This window comes from Heterocephalus glaber, unplaced genomic scaffold, assembly GCF_053883595.1.
Source record: "Heterocephalus glaber isolate CG9 unplaced genomic scaffold, H.glaber_assembly_v1.0 deba00001442, whole genome shotgun sequence".
NCBI classification, from domain to species: Eukaryota; Metazoa; Chordata; class Mammalia; order Rodentia; family Bathyergidae; genus Heterocephalus; species Heterocephalus glaber.
In genome coordinates, this window is record NW_028258296.1 from 35,516,921 (window position 1) to 35,530,235 (window position 13,315).

Sequence of the window (13,315 nt, forward strand, 5' to 3'; positions counted from 1 at the left end):
TGGCTGAGTAGTGCTCCATTTTATAAAAAACCACATTTTCTTTATCCAGTCTCCAGTTGATGGGCATTTGGGCTGCTTCCAAGTTTTAGCTATTACAAATTGTGCTGCTATGAACATGGATACACGTATATCACTGTGGTATGATTCTTTTAATTCTTTGGGGAAGATACTCAGCAGGGGAATAGCTGGATTAAATGGGACCTCCAGCCCTAGTTCTTTGAGGTATCTCCATACTGATTTCCACAGTGGTTGTACCAGTCTTCACTCCCACCAACAATGGAGAAGGGTTCCTTTCTCCCCACAGCCCCGCCAGCATTTGTTACTGGTTGATTTCTTGATAACAGCCATTCTTTCTGGGGTGAGGTGGAATCTCAGCGTTGGTTTCATCTGCATCTCTCGAATAACCAGTGATGTTGAACATTTTTTCATATGTTTATTTGCTGCTTTTACCTCTTTGTCTGAGAAATGTCTGTTCATTTCAGATGCCCATTTTTGAATTGGGTCTTTAAATGTGGGGGGGGTCTGATTTTTTTTAAATTCTTTATAGATTCGAGACAATAGTCCTTTGTCTGAGGTACAGCTGCTAAAATCTTTTTCCCACATTGGGATTGTCTCTTAGCTTTGTTGGTGGTTTCTCTTGCAGTGCAGAAGCTTTTTAATAAGATGAGATCCCAGTTGTTGATTCTTTCTGCTAGTTCCCGTGCTGCTGAGGTTTTGTTCATAAAGTCTTTTCCTATGCCAATGTCTTCAAGAGTTCTACCTAACCTCTCTTCCAGCTGGTTCACCATTTCTGTTTTAATATTTAGATCTTTAATTCACTTTGATCTTAGTTTAGTACATGGTCATAGATATGGGTCTAGTTTTAATCTTTGGCAGGTTGAAATCCAGTTTTTCCAAAACCCTTTATTAAATAGGCTATCTTTCCTCCAATGAGGGTGGTTGGCTCCTTTGTCAAAGATGAGGTAGCTGAGTAAGTCTGGAGTTGTTTCTGCATCTTTTAGTCTATTCCACTGGGCCTCGGGTCTGTTTCTTTGCCAGTACCATGCTGTTTTATCACAGTGGCTTAGTAGTATAGTTTCAAGTTGGGGATTGTGATACCCTCTGCCATGTCTCCGTTGCCTAGAATTGCTTTTGCTATTCGAGGTCTCTTATGGTTCCAAATGAATTTTTGGATTGTTTTCTCTAGTTCTGTGAAATATATTGTTGGAATTTAAATTGCCATTGCATTAAATCTATATAGCAGTTTTGGAAGTGTGGCTATTTTCACTATATTGGTTCTTCCTACTCAGGAACAAGGGATGTATTTCCATTTTCTTATGTCCTCTTCAATCTCTTTTTTCAGAATGCTGTAGTTTTCAGCATAGAGGTCTCTTGCTTCCTTTGTTAGATCAATTCTTAGATATTTCATTTTTTTTGGATGCTACTGTAAAAGGAATTGTTTCCCTAATTTCTCTCTCAGTGCGTCTGTTATTTGTGTATAAGAAGACTATTGCTTTTTGAATGTTGATCTTGTATCCAGTTATCCTACTGAATCAGTCAATTAAGTCTAAAAGTCTTTTGGCAGAGTTTTTCTGGGTCTTCTATGTAAAGTATCTTATTGTCAGCAAATAATGACAGTTTAACTTCTTCCTTTCCTATCTTTATTCCTTTTATTTCTTTCTCTTTTCTAATTGCTGAGGCTAAGGTTTCCAGAACTATATTGAACAGGAGTAGTGATAGTGGGCATCCTTGTCTTGTTCCTGATTTTAGTGTGAAAGTTTTCAGTTTTTGACCATTTAGTATGATGTTGGCTGTTGGTTTTTCATAGATAGCCTTCATCAGGTTGAGATAAAGACCTTGTATTCCAATTTTCTCTAGGGTTTTTATCATGAATAGGTGCTGGATTTTGTCGAATGCTTTTTCTGCATCTATTGAGATGATCATATGGTTTTTGTCCTTGGCTCTGTTAATATAGTGTATTACATTTATTGATTTACATGTTGAACTGTCCTTGCATCCCTGGGATTAAATCTGACTTGTTCATGGTGTATAATCTTCTTGATGACCCTCTGTATTCTGTTTGCCAGTATCTTGTTGAGGATTTTTGCATCTATGTTCATGAATGAGATTGGCCTGTAGTTCTCCTTTTGGGTTGGGTCTTTCCCTGGTTTTAGAATCAAAGTAACACTTGCTTCCAGGAATGAATTTGGAAGTATTGCTTTCCTTTCAATTTCATTGATGAGTTTAAAGAGTAATGGTGATAGTTCTTCTTTTAATGTCTCGTAGAATTCAGCAGTGACGCCATCAGGACCTGGGCTTTTCTTTGTTGGTAAATTTTTTTTATTACATTCTCAGATTCACTCATTGTAATTGGGGTGTTTAGAATTTCTATATCTTCTTCATTTAACTTTGGCAATTCATATGTATCTAGGAATCTGTCCATTTCTTCTGTGTTTTCCATTTTATTAGAGTACAGGTTCTTGAAGTAGGTATTGATGATCCTCTGGATTTCTGCTGGATCTGTTGTGCCTTCACATTTTTTTGTTCTTAATTGCATGGATTGGAGCCTTTTCTTTCCTTTTTCTGATTAGGTTGGTTAAGGTTTATTGATTTTATTTATTCTTTTGAAAAACCAACTCTTTGATTCATTGATTTTTTGTATTGTTCTCTTACTTTCCATTGCATTGATTTCTGCTCTAATCTTTATTATTTCCTCTCTTGTATGAGCTTTGGGTTTGTTATACTCTTCTTTTTCTAGGAACTTGAGGTTCTGCATTAGGTTGTTAATTTGAGTTCTCTGTTTTCCTAATATGGGCATTCACTGCTATGAATTTCCCTCATAGAAGTGCTTTCATTGTGTCCCATAGATTCCTGTATGTTGTATTGGCCTTATCATTTACTTGTAGCATCTGGCTAATTTCTTTTTTTGTTTGTTTGTTTGTTTTTTTTGATACCGGGGATCGAACTTGGGTCCTTGAGCTTGTGGGGCAGGCAGTGGCACCATTGAGCTAAACCCCTGGCCCCGGCTAATTTCTTCTTTAAGTTCCTCTGTGACCCATTAGTTGTTCAGGAGGGTGTTATTTAACTTCCATGTGTTTGTGGGGGTTTTGTGGTTTCTTACGTTATTGATCTCCAATTTTATTGCACTATGGTCTGATAATATACAGAGGGTAACTTCAATTCTTTTACATTTTCTTAGACATGTCCTGTGAGTTAGCATTTGATCTAATTTGGAGAATGACCCATGTGCAGCCAAAAAGAATGTGTATTTTAATTATGTGGAGTGGAACACTCTGTAAACATCTGTTAAGTCCATTTGTTCAATAGCTTAGTTAAGTTCTAGAATATCATTGTTGATTTTTTTGTCTAGATGATCTGTCTATTTGTGATAGTGGGGTACTGAGGTCCCCCACTGCAACTGTATTAGTGCTTATTTGGTTTTTCATGTCCATTAATATTTGTTTTGTATAGTTTGGGGCATTCATATTTGGTGCATATATATTTAGGATTGTCATCTCTTCCTCTCGGATTGTTCCCTTCACAAGGATGTAGTGACCATCTTGATCTCTCTTAATTAGTTTTGGTTTGAAATCTACTTTGTCTACAAATAAGATTGCTACCCCTGCTTTTTTCTGGGTTCCTCTCATGTGGAGAACTGGTTTCCATCCTTTTAGTTTCAGCTCATGAATTTCTTTTTGAGTTAGGAGTGTTTCTTGTATATAGCATATTGTTGGATTTTTCTTCTTAATCCATTCTGCCAGTCTATTTCTTTTGATTGGTGAATTGAAGCCATTAACATTGATGGTTATAATTGATAGATATTGACTCATCCTTATCATGATGTTTTACTGTTGTTGGCTCTTTTATTTTTTATTTTTCCCCCTTTCCCTTTAGTTTCTTGCCTTGCCTGTTGGCTTCCCTCTGTTGGGCCTCATGGAGTTGTGACCCTCATTGTTTTTTTCTAGGATATTGTTTAGAATTGCTTGGAGTGCTGGTTTGGTGTTCATGAAATTTCTCAAGTGCTCTTTTTCATGGAGGTATCTAGTTTCCCCATCAATTTTGAAATACAATTTTGCAGGATACAGCAGTCTAGGTTGGAAGTTATTTTCTTTTAGGGCTTGAAATACTTCACTCCAGGCTCTCCTTGACTTGAATGTTTGTGTTGAGAAGTCTGCTGTGATTCTGATGGGCTTTCCTTTGTAGGTGATTTGTTTCTTTTCTCTAACTGCCTGTAGGATTTTGTTCTTCTGTTGGGTTTCTGGGATCTTAATATGTCTAGGTGTAGATTTTTTTTTTTATCATGGCTAGTTGGAGTTCTATATGCCTCACTTATCTGTATGTCCAATTCTCTACCTCTGTCTGGGAAGTTTTCTATTATTACTTCTGTGAACAGTTTTTTTAATGTCAATTGCACTTTCTCCTGCTTTTTCATGGACTCCTATCAGTCTTATGTTATTCTTCTTTGCATCACCTAGCAGCTGCTGGATTGATTTCTCATGGTCCCTTATTATTTTTAAGAAATCTCTGTTTTCATGGTCATTAACCTCAATCCTGTCTTCTACATCTGATATTCTATCTTCACATTCCCTTAATCTGTTGTGCATACTGTCAATGGAGTTTTTAATCTCCTGGATATCTGTTTGAATCTGTTTCATGGATTCCATTTCTTTCTTATGTTGGGTGATCATGGTTTCCATTTCTTTCTTATGCTGGGCATTCATGGCTTCCAGCATGGTTCTGAGCTCATGTTTTTTATCTGTTTCTGTTCTAGAGCCTCTAATCATGTCTTTCACTCTGCTCACCATCTCTGTAGTTATCTGGGAAATTATTTTTGTTTTGAATTTTTCTAGGGACTCATTCATCTGTTTTGTTACTTCCTGTGCTATCAGTTCAGGGTGTCCAGGTGGTTGATTATCAGACTTTTCCACCTCATTTCCCCCAGAATTTACCCTTGGTGGGGAGGAAGTCTGAGTCTGTGCCATGCTTAAATTTCTTCTCATTTTTGTTTTTGGTACTGTCCTTGGTTTAATTCCTGGGTTGATACTTCAAAATTACTTATTTTAAGTATCTTTTTTGCTTGTATTTAGAACTCTTATGGAATGATTGCTTCTCAGAGGTGTCTTCCAGATATAGCTGATCTTTAGGTTTTGAGTCTCTGATGACTCTGAGGCTGTCTCATTTCCTTTATACCAGGGACAACTGATTAGATCAATCACAGCATCTTAGCCCAAGTGATACAATCAGCAACACCATAGCATCAAGTACATCTTAGAAAATGACAATTTGTGGTAGTTATTAATCTATCACCTTTACTGTGTGAATTAAATAAAAATTGAGGACAAATCCAACATATGTTTATAGTGAATAAACTCTTCAATATAGCAAGTTTACCCTTCGGGGTGGGGAGTTAGAAGGAATTAGGGAGGGAGGGATAGATAGGTATAATATTAAGGGAAGGTTAGCAGTGAGGCCAGAGGACACATGTAAGAGAAGGAAAAAGAGTAGAAAAGAAAAAAAAAGAAGAAATCCGAATTAGGGGCAGGAGAGGAACAAAACGGGAAATGAAGAACAATGTGGGACAGCAAGAGAGTGAGTGTGAGAGAGAGAGAAAGGAAAAAGCAAAGAAAGAAAAAAGTGAAGAGAAAAATAAAAATTTGAACAGAAGGAAAAAAATTAAAAATAAGAGTAAAAAAATAATAATAATTTTGAAAATAAATAAAAAATAAAAATGAAAATGAAGGGCCTCCTTTAGGGTATGTCTCTGCTGTCACAATAGACAACGTGGGCAGCAGTGTGCAGATATAAATCAGTGAGTCTCACTCAGCAAGCCAGTTGCAGACCCGTGGGATTCAGGCAGATTTCTGGCTGCAAGTCCAAGTTGAGCTTCCTGTCCTCCTGCAGAGTTGAACTCTGCAAGGTTGTACTGCAGGTTCCAGCTGCCTTTCCCTGAAGATAGTCCAGGTTCTGATGAGAGGTGATGATCCCTCCAACTTACCAAGTATAGTGGTCTGGTGGTCCCTGTGCCTTTGTAGTGTGGAACCAGGTAGTGGCACAGCCAGGAGGCCAGAGGCACATGGGGGTGGGGGTGGGGCCGCAGGCACCAGGGCATCTAAGCTGGTCGCTGCTGTAGGCGTGGCAAGTGGCGAAGGGTCCTCACCTTCTGTCTGGTCACCGGTGGACATGGCATGGGTTGGACGGAGCAGGGCTCCTGGCCGCCCGGGACCTCTCTCTCCTGCGGGCTAAGTGGGTCACTGTCGTGGTCGTGGGAAGTCTGTGTGTTGATTTTCTATCCGGCTATATTGCTAAATGTTGTTATTAACTGTAATTCTAGGAGTCTTCATGGAGTTTGTTTTGGATGGTCTTGCAAATAATGATATTTTGTCCTTTCCTATATATATGTATTCCTTTTATTTCTTTCTCTTGTCTGATTGCTTTGGCTAATGTTTTGAGGACTATGTTGAATAGGATAGTGGATATCTTTGTTTTGTTCCTGATTTCAGAAGGAAAGCTTTCAGTTTTTCCCCATTTAATATGATTTTGGCAGTAGGTTTATCATAAATGACTTCTATGGCAATTTACAAATTGAAATAGTATCATTATTAACTAGTAAAAACAAGAATAACAAATTATACTTATTTTTTGTGTGATAGTAGGAGTAAAATCCAGGGCTTAGTGTATCCCCAAATTTAGCATTTTATACTTTTAAATCTAGCCTTTAAAAGGATCACTACTTGAGGTATGATAGAAGTCTCTCTAACCTACAAGCACATTTGTACAATCTTTTACTTATAATGAATATTTTTACAATGCATAGCCAACCTTGTATGTTATAGTCTGGCAGTTTTCATCCACTGAAGAATTGAGGATTGGAAACTGTAGTAATCCCAAAGAAGCAGCCTGTTTTAACAAAAAGAGAATATAACATTAGCACTTTTAACTCTGAAAAACTAGCAGATTGAAAGCAATGAGAGATATAAAAGGAGAGAGACAGAGCTCTTATTTATGTTGAGTTTTAATTTCAAGTCTACATATATTAAGGCATATTACATATTTCCATGTTATCTCCAATCAATGTAAAGTAGATCACCCTAGTCATTTAAGAATAAAAAATAGCTGGGCATGGTAGTCCCAGCTACTCAGGTATCTGCGGCAGGAGGATTGCAAGTTCAAAGCCAGCCTGGGCAATTTAACTAGAACCTATCTCAAAATAAAAAAAGCTGGGGGTGTAGCTCATTACTCCTTTGGTTCAATCACCAGTATTCCCCAAAAAGAAAAAATAAAAAGATACAGTAGATAGTTTGTAAACATCAAGGATATTTTCAAAATAATTATACAGGCTGAACAAAGTTCCAAAGAAAATATCTCAGTGCTAACTTCTTCACTTTCATGTAGCTTCTTAAATATTCTATGAGAAGCAAACCAGTAGCTCAAAAATACAAAATGCAAAAAAATCAAAATGCAAACAAGTAGAAAAAAATATTTCCCTGTGTAGAAAGAACAGGTGATAAGGATTTCAAAATGCACTGACTACAGGGGCCAAGTGTTCTACCTGGTGTCCTTGGCCAAGTGAAGGTCAGAGCTGGTTCCAATATTTACATTAGAGCCCAAGTCTTACTGAATCATATGTCTTTCCTCTATTCTGCCTTCCCCCTTAATCTCATCTCTTCTTTTTTTCTTTTGTCTCTTAAGATGACTCCTTCCTTGTCTAAATTCATATTTCCCTACTTGTACCCAAAATATTCTTGATACTTAAATGTTTCTCTGCCTACCCAGAAACTAATACTCAAAAGCACATACTGCATTTGGTGGCCATGTTTTACATTAAATTTAAAAGATAGCAAAATAAAAATGCTTAGAATTGTTCTTAACAAGAATTCCCTCCCTCCATTCCCTTGTCTTTTCTCTCATTATGTTGTGTTATTTCAGTCTGTGGGTTACTGGTCTTGACAGGAAAAAAACAACAACTTTGAATTAGAGAGTTAATAGAGGAGTTCAAATATATAGAGTTTTCATAGTTATTGGTTGAGTTAGGATAGGTTAAGGAAGTAGCTCGATGAAATTCAAATATAACAAAAAGATTTGCTATAAATTTCTTAGTCCTTATGAATTGAGAGTTTCAGGAAGCATTTGACTTGATAATTGTAATTTTAATCTTCTTTATGTAAAAAGCCATAACTAAGGTTAATCTAAAGTGTTACACATAAAAACAGTTCTTTGAGTATATCTAAATTTTATAAAAGGAAATACAAGCTATGTGCCCATATATCACATAAAAAAGAATATTCTTTTTTTTTCTAAATATTCTTTTTCCTTTTTTTCTAAATCAAATCTGTACTCTTGAAAATAAACACATTTTTAAATGATGTAATTACAATATGGCACTCTTGGTTTGAAAATTAATATAACATTAAGGTTTTTAAAAAAAGAGATCAAGAAGGAAATATGACATCATAATATTCTGTATCAGTTTTTGCCCGTATGCAATATGACTAGCTGGTGTAAAGTAAGGCAATAGATAAACATAAAATTGGAAGTCATCATGGACAATAAAGTTCTATTATACTGTGCTTTAATTAAAATAATCCAGACACAAACAGATAACTGAAGTGGTAGAATGAATTCAAACCCACAAAGTCAAATACTTTGGTAGTATTGTACTTTCAAATGTTCTGAAACTCATGTCATTTTAAAACAAGTACATCACATTTTATTTTCAAGCTATTTCATTCAAATTGCAATAATGAAGAAAAATGCAATAAGAGATTCAGTATGTAAATAGATTTGCCCTCACCAAGGTCAGTAAGACAAACCTGATCCAAAGTAATAGTGAGGCTCTCTTGCTCTTTAAGAACTTAAAAAAAAGAAGACGAACTTAAGACCCCATGGGGGTCTTTTATTTATTTATTTATTTATTTATTTATTTATTGAGACCCTCTTGCGGTGCAGTTCCAGGCTGATCTTTGATCATTATGTAGCCCAGGATGGCCTTGAACTCGAGACATTTCTTCTGCCTCAGCTTCCCAAGTGCTGGGATTACAGATGTGCACCACCACATTGGGCATAGCCATGGGGTCTTTATGTCATTCTTCCCCAAGGCCAGGGCCTTGCTCCAACAATCCTTCTCACACACATTTTTTAACTTCCCATCTCTTGCTCTTCCCATCAGCCTACAAATCTGCTGCTCAGCTTTTCCTTGAGGATGTGTGGGAGGGTAAAACCTTTCCTCTGTCCAAAAATAGCCACCTTAACTACCTTCAGTACACACACCCCATCTGCCTTTCACCATGTTTTCTCAGCATCTCTTTTTCCTCAGCTTCTACTCATTTTCCAACCTATGACAACCAAGCTTCCACCTCAACAACATCTCATTCAATCAGTTCTGGCCCAGGCCACTGTGACTTGTCATTTCTATCCATTAGCCTACTACTATCCCTATCCTATGCAACTTTTGTAAGCATATGACTGCTAGCTACTCCCCTCTTGAAAATTCTTTCCCTCTGGGTCTGAAAGGGTGAATCAATGGTCCCATTCTTGCACACACACACCCCTGCATTCACACCCATTAGTAGTGCCTCTCAAACACTGAGCTCAGTCATGTGACCTGTTTTTTTGCCAATGAAACAGAAACAAACTCTGATGGATGGAGTTTGTTTGCTTGCAATAAAAGGGCTTGACTTCAGTGCCCACAAGATTGAGCCCCTTTCTTCCAGGCTCTGCTCCATCAAGTTTGTTCTTGCTTCATTGAGCATTTCTGTTCCATCTCCTCATCCCTGCAGCGCTGTGATACTATGTCTAGGCGAGTAGGCTGGGGAGATGAGGGAGACACATGGAAGATAAAAGGGGTCCACCCACTCAGGTCTTCCCACACAGGAGCCCCTTGTCCACCTGCAAGCTGACTGCAGGCACAGGAGAACTCGGCCAAAGTCAGCAGATGCACCATGCTCACCTGTAAACTCAGATGAATCAAAAGAAACTTTTGTTTAAACCATTAAATCCTGGGGTAGTAAGGTATATAGCAATAGAAACCACTTACTTGACTTCTAAGTAACTCTTTCCTGTTCTGTGGACACAGCAGAGCCTCCAGGCTCCACTCACCCTCTTTCATTGTCTTTACCAACTCAACACTGCCTACACCTGTGAAACCCTCAGCTGCTTTCCCATTCACATACAATTTGGCTGATGTTACCCATTCGTTTCCATTGCCTTGTCTCAAGTCAAAATGTCTGCCTTCCCTTTGGAGACATTACCACCACTCAGAATGGTTGCTAAAGAAGAGTGGTTTCTTTCTCATGCAGTTCAGTATCTAGTGACAAACAAGTAAACAGTGGTGAAAATGGGAAACAAAAGAGTTTGAACTCCAACAGTGAAGCCCCAGAAGGCCTCTGGAGGTTTATACCTGAACACAATTTGGTATTCAGGATGTGTAGGTGGTGGATCAAGAAAGGATGGTGCATTCCAGGTGGAAAAGAGGATGGGGCATTTCAGGTAGAAGTGTGTATTCCAGCAACTCTGTAGTTTAATGTGATTTCAGAGGAAGTGGCTTGAGACAAGGAAGAGTAGAGAGATAGGCAGCACAGACATAATAATATTTGTATGTCACCCTGAGGAGTTTGGAAGCTACCTGAAAGGCAATGAAAGTGAACTATTGAAAAGAATCAAAGAGTAATACAATCATTTGATTATGGAAAACCAGCCTTAGTGCAGAATAAAGAAGGCTGGAGCAGCATCACACTGGAACTGAAGACATCATTATGCACTTTTGAATAAAACAGACCAAAACCAGAAACTTGCCTTTTCATTTGTTAGCTATGTGATCCTAACAAATATCTCAACCTCTTTGAGCTCTAATTTCCCTAAATAGAAAGGGAGGACAGTAATTTACATGTCAGGGTTACTTTGAGAATTAAGAGATACTATATATAGTATGCTTACTACAGAGCCTGGCACATGTTAGCTGCTATGTCATGCTCATTAATGTGTGCTACACTGTAAGTTGCTTAAAATCTGCTGATGGTCTAATTCTATTTTATAATGGTTTCAAAGTCTCTGTGTAAATTTGATTAATGAATGAAAATAAAAACACATCTGTGATATGCAAATTTATTACCAAATCTCATTTTAGAACAAACCAGGAATTTTTAGTGATCCTTTCAGAATTAAAGGTTTTGGTTACCTGTCAGGACAGTCCCCACCTAGCTCAAGGAGGTAAGCAGATAAAAACATGGCACAGAAATTTCAATTTTATAAATCCCAAAGAAACAAAGAAATAGTGGGTTTGCACATTTTTCTAACTATATGATGTGGTAAGAAGTAATATTTTTATTCAAATCTAGTTAACATATTGCAACTTTGTAGAAAAAGATATAAATGTACTACTCAACCTTTGTTTGAAATGAATGAAATCTCACCTTTATGAAAAAAGGCATGAAGGTTAGTTTAATTCCACGAGCCAAAGCAATAGGTTTTAATTCTTCTCGTAGCTTAAGCAGTTCAGTAAGATCAAGCTCATCACAATACCCAAAGTGAGGTATCTTCAGAGCTGCAGACATGGTCTTGACCATTGCTTTTTGAAAGCCTAGAAAACATCCAGTGATTATTTATAAGTCTGATAATGTATTAAAATACAGAATTTAACAGTACATATAAACTGAAGTGTTTCCTGGAAAAACTGTTATTTCACCATAAGAAAAATATATGCTGAATTTGAACTTTCTTTTTATTAGTAAGATTTGAAAACATCATATTATAAACATTCATCTACTGAAGTAGCTTCCCCGAGAATACATGTATCATTGCCTTACATTACTAATATTATTTATTACCTGTTACAGGTTCTGTTTTGTCTTTGCCTATGAATACTGGAGGCTTTGATATTGACATGGGAACAGTCCTGTCTTTTGGCTTTGGTGGAGGTGATATAACTTCAGCTTTTGGTGAAGGAGGTAATATGGCTCCTGTCTGGTTTTCCAAATAGTTGAGAATATCTTCTTTAAGTATTCTTCCATCTTTTCCTGAGCCAACAACTTCACTCAGTTTAATCTAAAAAAAAAACACAGTTTATATTAAAAATACAACTACTTAAGAATAAATCTGTATTACAGTTTAAAAATGAAATTTAATCACTTTTTTTTTTTGAGACAGAGTCTTGCTATATATTTTAAGCTGGCCTGGAACTCATTATGTAGACCAGACTAGCCTCAAATTCATAGCGATCCTCTTGCCTTAGACTCTCAAGTGCTGGGATTACAGGCATATGCCACCATGTCTGGCAGAATTTACTAATAAATATACTAATACTATAAACTAAGTACAAAGAAATACCAATTTCATGATCTTGAACCCTATCTAAGTAGTCATTTGTTAGTGAATACACAATGTCTGCTCGTATGGTACTATGAGGTATCTATATTATATTAACCTATATATGAAGGCTTACATTATTAAGTAGTCAGTTTTTTTTAAAAGTCTCTCATATAATTCTTACTAGACCTTTTCTATTTTTAGAGACAATATAAGAGGAAGAATAGAATTTAAAGAAGAAATAAAACACTAAAAAATTTAAATCAAGATTTTTGATATTGCCTACTAGGTAAACATGAAATAGTTTAAAGTCTGTGCCTAGCTTGGTCTTCATATTTGGTGCATTTAATGATACATAAAATTTCATTAAGGATATAAAGCATAATTTACATAAACTTTTCCCTGATTTTGTACATACATGAACCTAATTTTTGGCTATATAAAACATAAGAGCCAGGCATAGTGGTGAACACCTATAGTTTTTGCTACTCAGTAGGCTGAGGCAGGAGGATCACAAGTTTCAGGTCAACCTGAGTAACACAGTGAGAACTTGTCCCAAAATAAGAAATAAAACAGCTGAGGATGTGGTATAGCAACTTGCCTAACAATCCCCAGTACAGCAAAAACAAACAAAAAATATATGGAAGAATATAATGTAGGTTATTTTCTTGGGCTAGTATACCAAAGACAAGGTAACTTCCTGAATGGATACAAAAATTTTAATGAGTCTATTATGGGTTTCAGAAATGTACACTTTTTTTCCCACTATAACAACTACTTTTCTCAAAGACAGACAAAAAGTCTGCATTTTGGGGCACAGTGGAAAGAACTCGGGCTTTGGAACCAAGCAGATTTGTGTTCAAATCCCCAGTTTGGTTATTCACTTGACTTTATACCAGTTAATCAACTTCCCTGGATTATATTAGTCAGCTTCTCATCAAGGGAACCAAATACTCAACACCCACAACTTAAAGGAGAGACTTTTTTGGCTCATGGTTTCAGAAGATTCAGTCCAAGGCGAGAACATTATGGCAGA

At 36.8% G+C, this 13,315-nt stretch overlaps 1 protein-coding gene across 2 annotated transcripts in view; it reads right to left on the reverse strand.

Annotated features, from left to right (window-relative positions):
- Dbt (dihydrolipoamide branched chain transacylase E2) overlaps window positions 1-13,315 on the reverse strand; it is a 69,628-nt gene that overhangs the window by 21,939 nt on the left and 34,374 nt on the right. For both annotated transcript variants that reach the window (XM_004869125.4, XM_087213189.1), the window contains 3 exons: window positions 11,802-12,018; window positions 11,388-11,554; window positions 6,799-6,876 (listed from right to left, as the gene is read on the reverse strand). In XM_004869125.4, coding sequence (XP_004869182.1) covers window positions 6,799-6,876; window positions 11,388-11,554; window positions 11,802-12,018 — 462 coding nt within the window. The remainder of the gene's footprint in view (window positions 1-6,798; window positions 6,877-11,387; window positions 11,555-11,801; window positions 12,019-13,315) is intronic.